Source organism: Xenopus laevis, chromosome 4L (assembly GCF_017654675.1).
Source record: "Xenopus laevis strain J_2021 chromosome 4L, Xenopus_laevis_v10.1, whole genome shotgun sequence".
NCBI lineage: Eukaryota > Metazoa > Chordata > Amphibia > Anura > Pipidae > Xenopus > Xenopus laevis.
In genome coordinates this window covers 104,957,504-104,977,108 of record NC_054377.1, presented here as the reverse complement: position 1 = coordinate 104,977,108, position 19,605 = coordinate 104,957,504, and the positions used below count along the sequence as shown (strand labels likewise).

At 39.0% G+C, this 19,605-nt stretch overlaps 2 protein-coding genes across 6 annotated transcripts in view; one reads left to right on the top strand and one right to left on the bottom strand.

Moving 5' to 3' along the window:
- Nucleotides 1-8,940, bottom strand: part of agl.L (amylo-alpha-1, 6-glucosidase, 4-alpha-glucanotransferase L homeolog) — a 55,882-nt gene extending 46,942 nt beyond the window's left edge. For 2 of the 5 annotated variants that reach the window (XM_041590566.1, XM_041590565.1), the window contains exons 1-2: nt 8,802-8,940; nt 2,958-3,107 (exon numbers count right to left, since the gene is read on the bottom strand). In XM_041590566.1, coding sequence (XP_041446500.1) covers nt 2,958-3,039 — 82 coding nt within the window. In that variant the 5' untranslated portion in view covers nt 3,040-3,107; nt 8,802-8,940. Of the gene's footprint in view, nt 1-2,957; nt 3,108-3,177; nt 3,279-3,352; nt 3,472-8,549; nt 8,748-8,801 lie in introns of those variants that run through there. The other 3 variants (XM_041590568.1, XM_041590567.1, XM_041590569.1) reach the window with 3 other exon arrangements.
- An 8,320-nt stretch (nt 8,941-17,260) lies between these two features.
- lmx1a.L (LIM homeobox transcription factor 1 alpha L homeolog) overlaps nt 17,261-19,605 on the top strand; it is a 46,967-nt gene continuing 44,622 nt past the window's right edge. Inside the window, exons 1-2 of the mRNA XM_018258634.2 lie at nt 17,261-18,176; nt 18,645-18,729. Of these exons, the coding sequence (XP_018114123.1) occupies nt 18,654-18,729 (76 nt within the window). The 5' untranslated portion in view covers nt 17,261-18,176; nt 18,645-18,653. The remainder of the gene's footprint in view (nt 18,177-18,644; nt 18,730-19,605) is intronic.

Genomic DNA, 19,605 nt, shown 5'->3' with positions numbered 1-19,605 from the left:
CAATGCAAATCAAAGCAACATTACCCATGGTAATTCTTATTATTTGTAATTGCAGTCAAAACAAGTAGTGTACCACACACCACCGTTTTCAAGTCGTATGGCAAGTATTTTACTTTTACCTTCATTATTCTATTTGCAGTAGACTGACCATAGCAATCAGTTAGCAAGGTGCTCTGGTTTACTGCACTTTTGCAAATTTGCAGGTTGGTAAATGAACCCCTACACCTCTTACAGACCTTTCCTGGAAAACTGTTAGTCCCCAAGGAAAAAAAAAACGAAAGAGCGCTCCTTTAGGTGAATTCCACACCACTATATTTGTTAGCTGTTTGCTATTGTGAAAAACAGAGCTGGCAAGTTTTCTGGCGACAGTTATGTTGGGGAGACATTTGTATTGTCCAGAGACAATTTTCATTGTACATAGTAGACACTAAAACTGCCCATAGATGTTGAGATTTTTAAAAGATCAGATCCTGATCGTGAGACCACGATCTTCTCATAACAATCGTACGATCATACGGATTTACCATCAACTAAAAAGACCAATTTGCCAGGAAAACAAAGGGGAGCTACATGCTTGGCCCTGTAAACATAGGTAAATTGCACTGGGACCGACAAAGATTTTTTGACCTGGCCGATCAATTTCCTGACAGATGTCGGCCGAAAAATCGTAAGATGTACGACCGTTCAAATTCCACTAACTGTTCGATAATTTCGAAGGATTGGTCGGACTTCCCTAAAATCGTCGTTCGGCAAGAAGAATTGTCGCGTCTATGGGGAGCTTTAGGGGTATATTTATCAAAGAGTGAAGTTAGAGATCTCCACAGTCCGCAGAGTGAAATACTGCCTCACTTCATTAATTTCTATGGGTTTTTAAAGCGTTTTTATCATGGGTGATAGTGAAAGTTCATAATTTGATAAATACGCCTTTAAAAACCCCATAGAAATGAATGGAGAGAAGCGGTATTTCACTCTGCAGACTGTGGAGATCTCTAACTTCACTATTTGATAAATCTACCCCTAAGAATGGCCATAAACTGCCAGTGGGCCAAAACAATGTTTATTGTAGAAGAGGCCATACATAATGATGGCCAGAAACAAATGCTCCTATTTATTCGGTCTGACAGCTGACATGCCCATTGAAAATGAAATGAAAATCTGCTTCTACTCTCAGTTTGTTCAGATAAGTTATGACCTGTTTGCAGGATGGTCTGTCTAAAATAAACCCTAGAGACACAAGATGGAGGTAGTTATGGTCAAAATTGTCCCTACTGCTCAACAAAATCTGGGTGTGTATGGTCAACCTGTAACAGATGCTTTACCCTAAAAGGTAAAAACATAAATATCAAGGTATGGGATTAAACAAAACTATATTTGTCTTATTAAAATGGCTTGCGCTATGTTGCGTATTGTCCTTTAATCACAAGAGTAGAGAAATTGCCATTTAGGCAGACCTTGATATATACAAATGCAGGTAGTCCTATGTAATTAAGTAACTCACCAAATGAGGGAAGAGGCCCAGGTGCACTGCCCTGAGCCTTCAGCAAAGGTAGCGGTTCAAAACCAGAAAATTGTATAGCAGGCCTGAGTAAATGCAATCTTCCACCAGGCAGTAGATATAGGTAAAAGTTTTATTATGTGATAAATACAGCCTTACTCATTTCGTGTTACCAACACTTAGTCATAGGCTAACTGTACACAATTCCAAACAAAATATTTAAACATCAGTAAACCAATCACATAACACTTCCAATTTAAAGGGATGGTTCACCTTTAAATTAACTTTTATTTTGTTATAGAAAGACCAATTCTAAGCAACTTTTTAATTGGTTTTCATTATTTATTTTTCATAGTTTTATAGTTATTTGTCTTTTTCTTCTGATTCTTTGCAGCTTTCAAAGGGGCGTCGCCATCCCCTTCTAAAAAAACAAATGCTCTGTAAGGCTACAAATGTATTGTTATTGCTACTTTTTATTATTGATCCTTCTATTTAGACTGTCTCCTATTCATATTCCAGTCTCTTATTAAAATCAATGCATGGTTGCTTGGGTAATTTGGGCCCTAGTTATCAGATTGCCTAAAATACAAATTGACGAGCTGTTGAATAAAAAGCTAAATAACTCAAAAACCTTCAATAATAAAAAATGAAAACCAATTGCAAATTATCTCAGAATATCACTCTCTACATCATACTAAAAGTTATCTGAAAGGTGAACAAACCCTTTAAGAACAACCAATTATGTTGAGGCTAAAACCACACCCATTATGAAGTCATAGATGCCATATTGGTACACCTCAATCTTTATAAACAATGGCATTGTTGCACAGGCAAATTTACTAAATTAGGGATGCTATAATTCTGCCTTACATCTACATGTATATGTAAAATTAGTGTGAAAGCTGCACTCCCTTAGAGCTGGGTGCCCAGAACCAAAGACATTTTATATATACAATGAAGGTGGCCCATACTCCAAGTATCTGTATTTCTCAAACTGCTTTATTCCATAAATTACACCCACTTTTAGCTCCTGCCCCAAGCAGAAGCCGAAACGTTGGTGTAATTTATGGAATCAGGCAGCCTGTAAAATATGTATATTCGGAAAGCGGACCACCTTCATTGTATGTGTATGTATGTATGTATATATAAAATGAAGAAGATCCCTGTGGGTGATCGAAACATTGAGCTTAAATAAAAATTCTTTATTTTTGAGCAGATCTAAAACCCTCCGCCCCCCCCCCCCCGAGCCTGTGCTGTACACACAGAGACAAAGTGAGCGGCAATATGGCAAATGTTCTATTTTAATAATTCAAGTAAGCCGCTTACAAAACTCTTTCTGTAATGTGCTCTGTGCTGGCAGCACAACCATTGTAAGAATTCTGTATTATTATAGCTAAGCACTACACAACAGGTTGTTGAAGGGTCTCTGTTGTTTACTGTACCTACAAATGTAGCTCCTTACCTTGTTCAAGTCTGAAAAGTCTCTTGTCCAACTTCTCCATGTCGTTAAGCAGCAGAACCCGGACCTGTTTACTGTGCTCCATTGTGGTTTCTTGCTGCAAGCTTCCTTTTCAGAGCACAGGGAGTTGGCAAATAAAAACACAAGCACCCCCTGAAGCATAAACATCAGAATTAAGCACAGAACAATTACAGATTCACCAAAATCTTAATGCATAACTTACATCTTTTAAGCGTGTTATATTCTGCAAAATGTATCAGCTGTTGAGGAAGGAATGACACTAGGGTACCCTCTACTTAGAACAGTATCCCTATCAGGGTCGTGTAACTGCTAAATGCTTGTCAGTGACAAACAACTCTTGTTACCCAGCAAACCATCTAAATATATATTCAGCTCACCTCCTCTTGTATACACCTCCTACAAAGACCCTCCAAATGTCCCTGAGAATACCACAGAATGCAGGACGTGCAGAGTTATAGAGTCAGGACAGGACAAAGAGCAGGGACCTCCCACTAGAAATAGAACATCTCAGCCCTCCCTCTGCAATGTACAGTGCTAAATACACACTGACTGCTTGCATTCCTTAAAGGGGAACTGTCACGGAAAAAACACATGCACTCAAACATTAGTGGAAGATTAAAAACGATTTCTCTCAAACATTTTATTTGAACTGCAAACAACACAACCGTCCTGTTTGCAGTAATGCATAAGAAACCATCCTCTTAAATTGGGCATACACAATTTGCCCTTTTTGCCCTCCGGAGTTGGAAGCCGTTTGGATCATGTATGGGTCTGGCCAGGTCTGTATATGCCTCTATTATAGTTTGTTTATTGGCCTGGTGGTCGGGGGGCAGACAATTGGATCAGCCTGATATGGCCACCATCTGAATGGACAAATCGGGCAATGATTTGCTGGTTTGATGATCTCGCCAAATCAGCCAAAGTATCCCCAGATTTAAACCAGGTCAGATCTGAATGTTTGCTGCACAAATAACAATAAATATATTATAAAAAAAAATACTAAAGACTATGGGGCTCATTTACAGAAAAGGCAAGATGCTAATGACACAAAATGGGCACAAAGCACTACTACTCCTACTACTACAGGTATAGGATCCTGTATCCGGAAACCCGATATCAAGAAAGCTCCGAATTACGGAATGGCTGTCTCACAGACTCCATTTTATCCGAATAATCCAAATTTTTTTAAATGGTTTCCTTTTTCTCTGTAATAATAAAACAGTAGCTTGTACTTCATCCCAACTAAAATATAATTAATCCTTATTGGAAGCAAAACCAGCCTATTGGGTTTATTTAAATGTTTAAATTAATTTCTAGTAGACTAAAGGCATGAAGACCCAAATTACGGAAAGATACGTTATCTGGAAAACCCCAGGTCCCAAGCATTCTGAATAACAGGTCCCATACCTGTACTAGAAGGGAAAGACAGTGGGGGTCATTTATAAACACTGGGCAAATTTGCACCTGGGCAGTTACCCATAGCAACCAATCATATATTTGCTTTCATTGATTTCCTGGCTAGAAAAATCTAATCACTGAGTGGTTGCTATGGGTTACTGCCCAGGTGCAAATTTGCCCAGCATTTATATATGAGCCCCAGTGGGTGAAAGATGCACATACACCTCTACCTTGTATCATTACTCAGAATGCACATATAAGGAACACTTGGGGATTGTAAGGAGCCCTACAGTTACCATCTGCTAATAGCAGGGATAAAGTAAAGGGCTCTTGGGTATCTGCCAGTGCTCTGCACCTTGTGCCAGATTTTTATTCAGGGACAGGGAGCAGTGTGTAGTAGCAATGCTGAAAGGTGCTGCAGCCCTTATCGATCCTGCACTTGCACCTAGCCTTTCCCAAATAAGAGTTTGTATGTGAAACTGATTTACTATTGTAGTGGATTTTTTCTATACAAGGATCAGTTCCCTTTTAATTATGCACAGTGCTAACAGATATAAGTATACACAGACAGATCACCTCTTCTTCTACTGCACAGTATAACAGTGCAACCCTGCAGCTAAACACAGCATATAACAATTCTCAACATATACCCTACTCCAAGATAAGTATCAAGGCATCTCTCAACAGCATCTCTCAAATGCAGCTCAGATGCAGTTAAACTGCAGACTTTCAGCTTTAATTCAGTGGGTTGAACAAAAAGATTGCATAAAAATGTGCCTTTTTTAACACACTTTCAGGGGCTCAAAAGCAATTGGACAAATTCAAAAACTGAAAATAAAATGTTCATTTCCAATACTTGGTTGAAACCCCTTTGCTGGCAATGACAGCCTGAAGTCTTGAACTCATGGACATCACCAGATTCTGGGTTTCCTCCTTTTTAATGCTCTGCCAGGCCTTTACTTCTGCGGCCTTCAGTTGCTGCTTGTTTATGGGCCTTTCTGTCTGAAGTTTAGTCTTCAACAAGTGAAATGCTGCTCAATTCGGTTCAGATCAGGTGACTGATTTGGCCATTCAAGAATATTCCACTTCTTTGCTTTAATAAACTCCTGCGTTGCTTTGGCTGTATGTTTTGGGTCATTGTCCATCTTTATTATGAAACACCTCCCAATCAATTTGACTGCATTTAGCTGGACTTGAACAGACAGTGTGTCTCTGAACACCTCAGAATTCATTCGGCTGCTTCTCTCATGTGTCACATCATGGATAAACACTAGTGTCCCAGTGCCACTGGCAGCCATGCACGCCCAAGCCTTCACACTGCCTAAACCATGTTTTATAGATGATGTGGTATGCTTTGGATTATGAGCTGTTCCAAACCTTCTTCATACTTTTTTCTTGCCATCATTCTGGTAGAGGTAGAGGTTTCATCTGTCCAAATCTAGCCTTTCTATTCTTAAAGCTTATGAGTGGACTGCACCTTGCAGTGCACCCTCTGTATTTACTTTAATGCAGTTTTCTCTTTACGGAAGACACGGATATCGATACACCTACCTCCTGGAGAGTGTTGTTCACTTGTTTGGCTGTTGTGAAGGGGTTTCTCTTCACCATGGAAATGATTCTGCGATCATCCACCACTGTTGTCTTCTGTGGACATCCAGGTCTTTTTGGGTTTCTGAGTTCACCAGTGCTTTCTTTCTTTCTCAGGATGTACTAAGCTGTAGATTTTGCCACTCCTAATATAGTAGCAATTTCTCTGAAAGGTTTTTTCTGTTTTTGCAGCTTATAGATGGCTTGTTTCACCTGCATGGAGAGCTCCTTTGACTGCATGTTGTCTGTTCACAGCAAAATATTCCACATGCAAGCACCCCCCCCTCAAATCCTAAAATCAACTCCAGGGCTTTTATTTGCATAATTGATAATGACATAATGAAGGAATTGCCCACACTGCCCAGGAAATAGCCTTTGAGTCAATTGTCAATTGCGAGTCAATTACTTTTGAGCCCCTGAAATGAAGTGATTGTGTCAAAAAGGCTTTAGTTCCTCACATTTTTATGTAATATTTTTGTTCAACCAATTGAATTAAAGCTGAAAGTCTGCAGTTCAACTGAGTTGTTTCATCTGAAATTCATTGTGGTAATGTACAGAACCAAAATTAGAAAAAAGTTGTCTCTGTCCAAATATTTATGGACCTAACTGTATTTATGATAATTTTAGGCCCCACAAAGTATAAAGATAAAGATCTGTGCTATTTACTTTGTTGGGGCAACTGTGTAGTCTGTGCATCTCTGAATTAGTTGGTGAGGGGGACCGAGCAACTCTGTCACTTTGCTGTGAATGTGAACTATATCTTTAAAAGTGAACTAAAGCTTAAAGGAACAGTAACACTGAAATATGAAAGTGTTTTAAAGTAATGAAAATATAATGTACTATTGGGCCTGCATTGGTACAACTGGTGTGTTTTACAACAGTTTATATAAACAAGCTGCTGTGTAGACATGGGGCAGTCATTCAAAGCCGAAAAAAGAGAATTTTCTGTTTGATGATTTGCAACGACCCCTAGACTTAGATTCTCAACTGACCAGACGACACTGAACAGGTGTGTCACTGATGCTCCTAACAAAATCCAATATGGTGACCCTCTGTGCACAACTTTGAAGGCCTACATCGTTACTGCTATAGAATATATACAGCGATAAGAAATGATGTCCAACCTGCAGTCTTCCAGTGTGTCTTAAAAGGAATGTAAACTCCTGAAACAAATGTATGTAAAATTGTCCACAGCACACTTCTAAGCACTTTTTTTACACTGCTATTATATATTACAATAAATTTAAACAACAGTGCCACCTGCTGTGCATTTTGTGCATCAGTACAGTAAGCAGAAAACTACGCTATGATAGAGAACGGCTACAATAGCAAGTAAAATGCATGTATGCACAAGACTCTGCAGCAAAAACAACACTCTGCAGCAAAAACAACACTCTGCAGCAAAAACAACACTCTGCAGCATGCATCCACACTGTGGGTCTACCACTGGGGTTGCCACCTTTTCTGCAAAAAAATACTGGCCTTCCTATATTCTTGCCGTTTTTTCCTTTTAATAACATTGGCATCAAGCATCATTTTACCGGCCAGGTGTCAACCCTATCTACCACTGGTGCCTGACTTGTGTGGAACTTTCTTGATGACAGGGCTACTCTAACCCCCACAAATTCAACAAACTGGTGACAGTACTAGCCACACACAATGGGGCACTTCAAAAAGTAGCCCAAAAATAGCACAATATGTGTAGTGAAAAAAAGTCACAAAAAAATACACGAATATATATGAAGTTATGCCTTTTCCAACTTTGTCCATGAAGCAAAACGGGACAGATGGGGGGCCCAGGAGGTATAGGGGTCCCACAAGGCCCTAATTCATATACAATTTCAATAAATATTGTTAAAACACTTCAACCTTTTTTGGTGGCCAGCAGATATTTGCGCCAAATTTTTTGAAATTGAGGAAAGTCACAAGAAAATGCGAGAATGCTTAGGTGACAGGAGACTGGGGTACAGAGCCCAAAATCTGGTAACTCCCATTGCATGCTGGGCACTGTAGTCTTACATTGAACTTGGCAAATTGGTAAACAAAAACGACATTACCCAACATGCATTGGGAGACTCAGGCTTTTCACATCAGGGCAAGAAAAAAACTTTGGCTGGTTTCCAAAGTACAAACCAACCAAAGGCCCAAAAAGTATCCTAAATTTGTACCTTGGCTAGTTTATACTTTCAAACCCCACCTGGGCTTTAAATTAGTAGCCCAATTTGGCTAGAAAACCGCCAACCTGGCAACCCTGCTGGGGGGGGAGGGCTGTCTCGTCAGTCTCTTGCCAATACGATTACGACTTTCCACTGGAAGCATTTACACAAGAAGCATGGAGAGACAATGACAAAATCACACAGATGAAATTGAGGAATGATACGATTTGGTAACAATGACAAATGTATAAACACAAGACCTGTTACTTTACTGAGAAAGAAATGAATGGGAATAAATGAAATGTTGGGAGGGCAGAAGGGGTGAGGAGAAGATAAATGAAAATGTTAATAAATCCAGTGGCTGGGGGCATTAATAATTCCCATAATCTCTCAGCACCTGTAAAACCAGGTGGCAAAGTAAAAAAACACTCACCCCCAATTATTAGCTGCAGTTGAATTCCCGTTTTTAACATTGACCAAAGCAATCAGATATAATAGATACTAATATATATATATATTGGCAGGACCTGAATCCGCCTGTAACAGTCCAGACTAATTCTATTTACATACTACAGTATTAGCCTATAGAAAGGACAGCAGGCTGGGACCAAACAAGCAGTCGTCACTGGCTGACATGGAACAGCTGAAACTACAATATAAACAAATACAAAATTCTCCTTCTCACCTTCCTGTAACCTCAACACTTCCCACAATCCTCCTCTCCGCCCTGTCAGTTGCGCGCTGACAATAAAGTTCTTTCACACCGTGTTTGACTTTTTTTTTTTTTCACTTCGGCATAACTTTATTAAACACGCCTGGGTCTTGCTGTGTTAGTTTACATGGAAAGCCTGTCCTTATAGAATTGTAGCTTTCAGAAGCCATATAAAACCTTCTAACCATGTAGAAATCAGTCCAGTTGTGTAGTATAGAAGCCGCAACATGATACCTTTCCAATCCTGTTTTCCCAAAAAGCTTTTTCCCCCCATAACACTATGGATAGGTAGATGTAAACATCCTACATACCACCAGGGGTCAGCCTTCTCCCCAGTAATGATCTTGTTTGTACTTTTCTTAGTCTAGTTATCTAGTGTTAATTGGGAACTATGGCAAAAATCAAACGTTTAAAGGGGAACTCCACAAAAACATTATTTAAGCTTTTTGAAAAGTTAACATAATTTCAAGCAACTTTGCATTATACATCAATTAAAAAATATGCAGACTTTTCATGATTTTTCAATGTTTTCTGGCAGTTCCCTATGCTTAGCCCCCTGCTCTCCTGCTGATCTGTCTGACTACTTTGCTGAGCTCGCTGACTACTGTTACTTTGTATCAACAGCCAGCTGTCCTTAGCCTGCATCCTCCAAACCCCCACAATTCCCTGCACATGTGATTTCAATAAGAATGGAACATCACAGTGCAATGCATTGTGGGTTATGTAGTTCCTGCATGCTGTCCAGGGCCACCATCAGGGGGGGACAGGGGGTACTGTTGTACTGGGCCCAGATGATTTGGGGAGTTAAGGGGGCCTGGCCATGCTGCACTTTCTTGCATTGCCGGGCCCCTGCCATCAGTGAGCTGCAATTGTTGGACAATTGTTTGTTTTTTTTTGTAGGGGGGCACAATGTTTTAGTGCTTGAGTCTTTCGTGGCCTTCATACTAATGGGTGAGGGAGGGGTGGCGAGGGGGGGCCCAGAAAATTATGTTGTGCGGGGCCCCATGATTTCTGATGGCAGCCCTGATGCTGTCTGTATGTTGTGGAGAAGTTGTAACATCAGTGTTAAGTCCCTACTTTCCTGCCAGGATTTCGAATGATGCAGAAAGAGAAGAACTGTTAACCAGCTGGATTGCAGCATAGGAACTGGTGATGGGTATATTAGGGTTTTCTGTGTTATGTGGGCCTCTTTATCAAATTTTGGTTTGGAAGCCCCTTTAAGCATACTGAATTTTTCTAAATATAATCAATTAAAAATTCTGTACCGTTTCTGAAATAATCAAGTGTATCTTCACTATTCCTCTCTCAGCATCTGTTTCTCTTCATTCTCTCTTCATTCAGGAGTTGGGTGTCAGATACTCATTGACAGTAAAGGTGGCCATACACTATAAGATCCACTCGGGGGGAATGTGTAATGGGTTCAGTTTTTCTTTAAGGGCACACCTGGAGATTCAGGGAGATTTCGTCGCCCAGCAACTAATAGCCTCTTCTTAATCTCCCCAAACTGCTTCTCACTACAATAACCTGATATACCCCTCCATATCTGAAATGGGCTCTGATCTCTGTAATTGTAAAAAAAAGTTAATTGTAAAAAGTATACATCCCTTCCACTATTTATTTGTGGACAGTGTTTGATGCCTGTCCTTTTTGCTAGGAATAGGTCCATTTATAAGCTACTAAAAGTTAATATAGTGAATAAAGTACCTCCTCTTGTAAATTATAAGGGTATTATAAGTTACGAGGAGTTTCACGACCATATAAAAACACAAGGCCGCAAGCCGAGTGCTTTTATACAGGTCATGGAACTCCGAGGTAACTTCTAATATCCTCATATTTTGCAACAGGGGGTACTTTATTTATTATAATACACAAGTTTCAGTGAATCATGTGACAGAAATGACATCAGAACTCACCGTTTATAGGGATATAATTTACAAGATATTTATATCTTTTGTGTATTATTAAAGGGATTACATCTCCTTTAAATAGCTTTAAATAATTTCACTGTCATTTTATTAAACAGAATAATATTATGATCCACTGATCCACTGGAAAGGCTTCTTGTACCAAAATATCCTGTTCAGCAGTTTAAAATAAACTGAGAGAAGAATTCCTTTGCCATTTCTCTTTCATAAACTTTGAAAGATGTCAGGAAAAGACTAAAATACAATTTATAGGGCCATATACTAATTTGCTCAGTTCAGTTTTTGTGTTCATTATGGTATGGTAGGGCTTATTTATTAACATAAGTCCTAACTTGTACATGTGCAGTTACCAGTAGGAATCTGTGCTATGCTTTCATTTTAAAACTGGTAAGAGCAGTTACTGATTGATAGCTCATATTTTTATAAATAAAGATATCAATATGTCTTAAATGTTTAATGTTCCCTTATAAGTGATGATTTTTATTCCTTTTAAATACAGTTTAGTTACAGTACTTCAAGGTATATTTATGTTTTATTGATTTCCTTTATCTGCACATTTATCATTGTGCATGCAGTACCACCAATTGACACAAGAGGATGAAGCTCTGTCTTAAGTTTCTCCATAAATCATGTACAGCCATAAAGCCACTTAAATGCTGCAACACTCCTCTATTATCATAGGGCATATCACTGGCTTGCATTGTATAATTAATTAAAGGTCATTGAAAATGTATTTAAAGGAACAAAATAGATGCAAGTTGAATTTAGGGTAATAACACACGTTCTCTCCCTCAGAATGTAATCTACATAAGATGCTGTCCAGGAGCTAGGGTATGCATTCAGTATAAAGTTCCTTCTCTGTTGTCTACCAGCTACACGGAGCATATAGAATAATAGGGTAGCACTAACTGTTCAGGTTTGATTTCAGCCACGGCATTGTTATCAATTTGTACAGTCTGCATGTCTGAGTTTCCTTACTTGCTTCAAACACGTACAGAGGGGTTAAACGGTTCCTGATAAAACAGACCATAGAGAATTAGAGAATGTGTGTGGAAAATTAAAGGGGTTGTTCACCTTTTTTTCAGTTCAGTTGTTCAGTTGTAGTGAATGTTCACAAGAAATATAGGCTTTTTTGAATTGCTTTCCATCTTTTATTTATTAACGTTTGTCTAAAATTGAAGTTTCATATTTAATGTTCCTGTCTCAGTAATCCAGGTGCAGATTCTGAATTGATATAATTTACTACATTAGTTGATACATTTCTCAGCAACATCTGTGGAAAATTAGCATTGTAGCAATTATAACAGCTACCTTTAAGTAAGGGATTCTGGTCAGTTGTGCCAAAGATAAGAAATGTATCAATTTAGGGCCAAAGATAAGAAATGTATCAATTAAGAACAGTTTACAGAGTTGACAACCACCCTTCCCAGAGCTGATTTAGAAAGACCTAAGAAGGTTAAAAAAAAAACGTTACACTTCAATATTAGAAAAATTGTCACAAATACAAATTAGAAAGTAATTGGGAAAAGTCTTTATTTCTGGTGAACTATCTGAAAACAAGATAACTGAAATATGTGTTGGAAGGTGAACAACTTTAAACTGGCAAAACAAGGGCCAATAAATGTTGCTGACTTTACCCCTTACAATCTCTGTAATGCACTGCAGAATATGTTGTTATGTAGCTTATATGACAGGCCAATCTAATTTTCTGCTTGATATTTATTTTTTATAACGACACCTAAGCCTCTCAACAGCTGCTCAGAGCCCGCTGAGCATGTGAGTGTCCGGGACACTTTCCAAGATGGTGACCCCCTGTGACAAGTTTGATGTCCTGGATCATTGCTGCTATTGAGAAACTGAAAATTTAGTCTGGTGCAATACGTTCAGTATATGAATTTTGGCATTTTTAGCCATATTTATTTTTAGGGTTAAGTTCTCCTTAAAAAATGGCCAGAATAAAAGTGCACCCCCCCCCCCGCACATTTATTTAGGTTTTGTTGAACATTGTTGTACATTGAAGCAGTTATATTGGTGCAAGGTCTCGCTCTTTGCAATGTGGCTCCTAACATAAAGAACTGCAATTAAAAGATAAATCTTATCAATTTAATACTATTGTAGTCGAACTAATCTGCAAGTCCTAATACGGCTTTTCACTAACATATTAACTATATAAGCTATTAATATAACTTCTAATACAGAATGAATACAGCATCTGATTTATGCAAACCCCTTATGACAACAGCTTTATTACTTTTATATTTTATGTAAATGGCCAATGTATTGTAGAGATCTAGACCCTTTGGTTTTCCTGAACTGCAATAACCAACAACAGGTTTTTTTAATTAGCTTGAGCTGCTTGCCTCACTTTTTGTCTTAAGTCTTTGTCCTCCATTTGAACATCAGCAATATTATTTTGTAAATTAAATTTTGATTCTTGTACTTCATTTTGCATTCTATAGCAATACACATGTTTAAAGTGGAAATAAACACAGGCTAAATACATTACTTGTGGAATGATAAAATTAAAAAAAAACTGGATGAGAGAAGTAACAGCTGATTACATAGATCATTTCTACCCATACTGAGCATTCGGTAGGGGGTCATTATAAAGAACACCTCTTCAACAATAATATGCACTTAATATTTTCAAATACAAATTATAATTTTCAAATAAAAATGATACAGTATATTAAAATGCCTTATTTCATTAGTGGTGTGAATATGTGAATATAACTTTTAGTTTAATTTTATTTTTGTTTATCTGTTAAAAGGCAGTTTGTCAATGGAGTAATCTGCACTTGAATAGGGGTTAAAGCATTTCTGCAGATTGGTTGCCCTTAGGAAGCTGCAGGAGATGAGTGCTCACTACAGGAGCTTGACTAGTGCTGAAAGCTTAGGAACAAGATCAGAAAGCTGCTGCTTGAGCACTAACAACATATTTAGCAGTTTCCTGTCTGGGAAATGACAACTGGTTAGGCCATTGGTTTGACAAGCATACAATTTAGCCACTCTCTTTATAAATGCATTCACAGCACCAGCAACCTGCAACTTTCCCTGATTATTCATTTTATAATAATCATATATTTCATATATCATATATTAATCACTCAGGGTAGGGTATTGTAAAATATCAGTTTTTGCAGACAACACAAAACTATGTAGCCCAAATTAATTTCATCCAAGATGTGGCATCCTTGCAGCAAGACAAACTAGCAACCTAGGCAATTAAATGGCAGATGAGATTAATTGTTGATAAATGTAAGGTCATACACCTGGGATGCAAAAATAGGAAAGCCACCCTAACCCCCTTAAACCCCTTAAAGGGCTTGTTCACCTTTAGATCAACTTTTATTATGATGCAGAGAGCGATATTCTGAGACAATTTGCAATTGGTTTTCATTTTTTATTATTTGTGTTTTTTGAGTTTTTCATCTTTTTATTCAGCAGCTCTTCAATTTGCATCTTAAGCAATCTGGTTGCTAGGGTCCAATTTATCCTAGTAACCATGCACGGAATATAAATATGAGAATGGAATAAGAATAGGAGAGGGTCTGAATAGAAAGAGAAGTAATAAAAAGCAATAACAATACATGTGTAGCCTTACAGAGCGTTTGTTTTTTAGATTGGGTCAGTGACCTCCATTTGAAAGCTGGAAAGGGTGAGAAGAAAAAGGCAAATAACTCAAAAAGGATAACCTATAAATAGTGAAGGCCAATTACAAAGTTGCTAGGAATTGGACATTCTATAACATACTAAAAGTTACCTCAAAGTTGAACCACTCCTTTAAAGGGATTGTTTACCTTTGAATTAACTTTTAGTATGATGTAGAGCGTAACATTCTGATTTTGTAATTTGTTTACATTTTTTATTTTTGTGTTTTTTATTTAGCAGTTCAGTCTGCTATTTCAGCAATCTGGTTGCTAGGGTCCAAGTTATTCAACATACTAAATGTAAACCACTCCTTTAATGGGACTGTGTTAGGCAAATCCATTATGGGACAAGGGGTACTTGTAGATAATGAACTAGGCTGTAGCAAGAAATCCCAGTCAGCACCTGTAAGGACAAACAATGTTTTAAGGTGTATTGAAAGGGATATAGATTTGCAGGGGGAGAAAATCATTCACAGGATTGGACTATGCTGTTGGGACATCTGGAAATGGACCCAAGGGACCATCTAATAAACTCTCTGAGTTTGATTTTCCAGCAGACACAAGGGCATCCATTACGATTAGAAGAAAGGAAGTTCCATCTTAATATTTGGAAAGGTTTTTTTTCTTTTTTACAGTGATAGCTATGAAGTTGTGTTATTCTCTCCCTGAAGTGCTCCACTGGCAAATGCATTCATTAGTTCAAGAAGGGCTTGGATGACTTTATAGCAAGTAAGAAAATACAGGGTTATTAAAAAAAAGCTTTTAGTACAAAGTCAGGATGGTACGTTTATCCTCTCTGAGACAAAGCTCTGTATCAACTAACAGTTAAGCTCCCCATAGACGCAAAGATTTTTCGTGGTGAACGACCAATTTTAGCGAAGTCCGACCAATCTTCGAAATTATCGTGAAGTTAGTGGGATTCGAATGATCGTACATCTTACGATTTTTCGGCCGACATCAGTCAGAAAATTGATCGGCCAAGTTAAAAAATCTTTATCGGTCCCAGTGCAATCTATCTATGTTTGCAGGGCCAAGCAGGCAGCTACCCTTTGTTTTTCTGGCAAATGGTCTTTTTAGTTGATGGACAATTCATACGATCGGACGATTGTTTCATACGATCGGATCTTTTAAAAAATCTTTACATCTATGGCCAGCTTTAGTCAGGTTTTATATAAACATAAAAGACTGAACTTGATGGACACATAATTACATATTTACTATATAAGTTATTATGTTACATAGAGATTTACAGAGAATTGTCAATTATTCATATCAGTTGCTGCCCCAGTGGAGTTTTTAAGAAAGGGGTGTCCCAGCAGTCATTAAACCACATTATTTGCACCATACCATGCACCTGGTTATGTAAAATGTCATTGTATTTAACGGCTATGAAGAGCAATCATTCCATGAGATGACTGTACATACTGTAACATCATGGATATACAACCTTGTTAAACTGTTGGAAATAGACAAAATCAATTTAAGACTTCCTTTGACTTTCTATAAATGTGCCAGGTCTTGCCCTGTGTAGATCCCAGGATCTTACAATAATGGCCGAGCCACAGGAGGCTCTTTTAGCCTTTCAACTACATCTACTAATTCCACTGCATGTATTCCACATAGATAGCCTTTGACTGGGACAAAGTGATTTATGAATATCTGCACTCTTTCATCTTCATTTGGTAGAGCTGTGACTATGTTTTAGAATATTTAGTCACACACACACCAGTCCTAGTGGAGCTTCCAGTCTCATTCCCCAACCACGGATGAATATATTCACTGGTCAATTGTAACAGTTACCTTCCCAATATGTTTTTGAATTGTGAGAAGAAGCTGAATCATTGAGAGGAAATCCACAGAAAAACAGGAGAAGCAAACAGATCACACACAGAAAGTGTCCTGTAAGGATCAAACCAAAGACCCCAGCTCTGAGAAGCATTAATGCTGTTGTGGGAAAGTGGGTGGTGTTTGGGCAGGGCTTATTATAATGGGCGTGACTGTGATGATCTGGGACATGCTCCCATGGGTCATATTAATCTCACTAAGGTCTCCACTCTACTTCTTGGCAGGGCCCTTTGCCCAGGGGCTCAGGAGATCATTTGGGTTCATTATTGGTGCCCCTGTCCCATAATTCCTGAAGGCAGCCCTGAGTGGCCATGTTGAGATTGGGTGAATAGCTCCACCAAAGCTCCACTGCAGTACAGAACAAACTGCATTTATAAGACAAGCATCTTCCTAAAGTGCAAATTATAAGGAGACTGTATTATTAAGGAGCATTTGGCCTTTGTGGTGATCAAAAATGTTGCACACTCGGATCCCTAACTTCAAGTACACGCAATGGATAACGTTACAGGCCGCCCTAGAAACTCAGTTATTGATTATTTGACTGAGCCATCACCAGATCTCTCCCTCTCTGAGCCCACAGCATTTCTCCCTCTCAGCGAGGAATCGACCCCTCAGCCACCTCTCTCTCTACCTCTCTCTCTCTCTCTCTCTCTCTCTCTCACTGAGGAACCAGTATCTCTCTCACTGAGTCCTCAACCATCTCTCTCTCTTTCTCATTGAGAACCATGTATCTCTCTATCACTAAGCCCTCCAGCAGCCCTGTCTCTCTCAGTCCTGTCTTTCTCTCATTGAGCTCTCCAGCAGTCTCCATCTCGTACTGTCTCCTCGGCTCTTCTATGCATCAGCTGTCTCATGCCCCGGGTTATTCAGGTGTCTGCAGAGCAAGAGCGGACAGACAGTGTAGAAAAGTTTCCAGTGTGTAGACGAGTATTGTAGGTAGGTGTAGGAGTAGGAAGCAGATAGGAGAGGGTGAGCAGGCGGCCCGCTAATGACTGATGGAGGACTAGGAGGAGGGCTGTTGGGGAGAGGAAAAGAGAGAAATGGAGGAGTGGAGAGAAAGTGGCAGAGCAGCAGAACATCAGCGAGTGACGGGTACATAAAGGGGCACAGAGAATGTTTGGGGTGGGACAGAAGGTTGAACTGGGCGAGATGTAAGAAAGGATGCGAGTGACATAATAAAGGGAAAGGATTGTCCTGAACTGGAAGAAGTACATCTCCACCCCGGGCTCAATGAAAGGAGATACTTTTCAGGTATTTAGCGTCAGTCTCCCCACACGGACAGATTAAAGCGCAGGCGGGGTCGGCCGGATTCAGGAATCTGCATACGAGCAGGGGGTGGGCTGCCAGCAGTGACAGGTGTCAAGAGGGTGGGTCAGTGGACAAGCCTAGTGACAGCTCCATGCTAACCTGTGCTCACTACATCACTCACTGTCTCACTCACTCGCACAGTCCCTGCAGGCTCGGCTAAAGGGAGGAGGATCCTTACAGCTGCCCTCTCTGATGGTGTATGATCCCTAGCAGTCATCCCATCCTAATGGGACCATCCCAGCACTGCTCTGGCACTCAGTGAGCTCCTCTACCTGCTCCTCTACCTGCTCCTCCTGAGTTCCTGCGGCACAGCTGTTTCTCTGGCTGTCATTTCCTACTGGGGACCTGATCCAACTCCCACAGCAGCACTGAGCCAGAGGGTACACACACTAACGAGTGGATCGAATTCCCTTAGTAGCACCGTGTCAGTGTGTGAAGTCCTGCTGGAGAAGATTGTGTGGGTTTTATGAACAGCTGATTGGAACCCTGATTGAGACCTACTGTACAGCTGATCCCATAGGAGCACAGTGTCCCTGTCCCTGGCAACTACTACTGAGCAGCTGATCCAATCGTTATCACTGGCTTGACTTGTGTCAGGCTGAACCATCACATCACTACAGGTGAGCAGCACGCCTATTCTACTGACACCCCCACAACAGCCCTGGACAATTCTCTGCTGGATAGCTCGCTAACAATTTGTGTCTTATGTGTCAATCACATTAATCATTTACTGGGCAACGCATTTTTATAGATTATAATTATCTAAAAATTCAAGAAAATAATCATCCCATGTATTGCCATCATACTAATGGCAATACAAAAGATTGGGGTACAAGGGGCAGTTAGAGCTGACTGTGAGCACATCCTATCACACGGAAAGAACTGCAATTCTCATATTAGACATTGTTAAAATAATAATCTAATAATAAATATTTGGAATGTTTTTACAGAGGCCCACATAATAGAATGCATGTGTGTGGATACAGCCTTTCTTTCTCATAGTGGAATGAAATGCATTGCGATCTAGAGTCTATTTAAATGCCTTGCAACCTGTTATATGTTTTACATTTTTCTTTCATGGGTTAAAGTGTGTCAGAATGTTGGATGGACTGAAAATGGAAGAAAATATACAGAACGTCATTGAATCATCAGCAGCACTCTCCTCTCTGTTCGGTAAGTTTCATAGAACGTTCTAATTCAGATTCCAATTAACGGTGCATATTATATCTATTCTATATGTATGTCTATAAAGTTATAAGTGAATTCATAAGGTTCCTCTTATATAAAACTTCTATGTGAGACCATCAAGTTTATTTTATGTCTGAATTCTATTTCTATTTCTATTTCGATGTTTCTGAATTCTAGATGAGAAAATAAAATGTGCTTGATGTATGCAGAATTTACCTTTAAATATCAGAGTATGAGTGTGAATTCTATTTAAATCAGTACAGACACAGGTATCAGGCTACATAATAGGGTTTCTGTACTTTGCCCCTATCTAAGCTCCAGTCTGTGTTAATACTGTCCAGATAATCGTTTTTGGGTCTGAATCGCACGTTTATTTTGGGAAAATTGATTTCCTTTATCAAAACATTTTCGTTTATTCGCTGAACTAATGTTCCTGATACAGACATTCACTGTTGTATTTTGAAATAATTTAGATTCAGTCCAAGTAGGAGTTTTAATAAAATATTAATATGTTAAAGTAGACACGTAAAATTCTTCAAAGTTTATTTATCCCTGCACTCGTTATGTTATATGTGAGAAATGTTAAATCAGGAGGACCAAAACGTTGGATGTTTGGGGTGTAAATAATTCTGTACACCTGTATTTAGATGAGGACTGCTCATTTCACGGATTTAAGTATTATTCTGACCCTGCATATTTTTTATGTAAAAAAAAAAATACATACTGATATATGTGTAAGAAAATAATCCATACCTATTGGATAGTTTTTGGGTACAGTTTCATATTCTTTTCTTTTTTCTTGATTAACTGACAGGAAGTGTTTTCTATTTTTGATGGCTGGATAGATAGATGGACCGATGG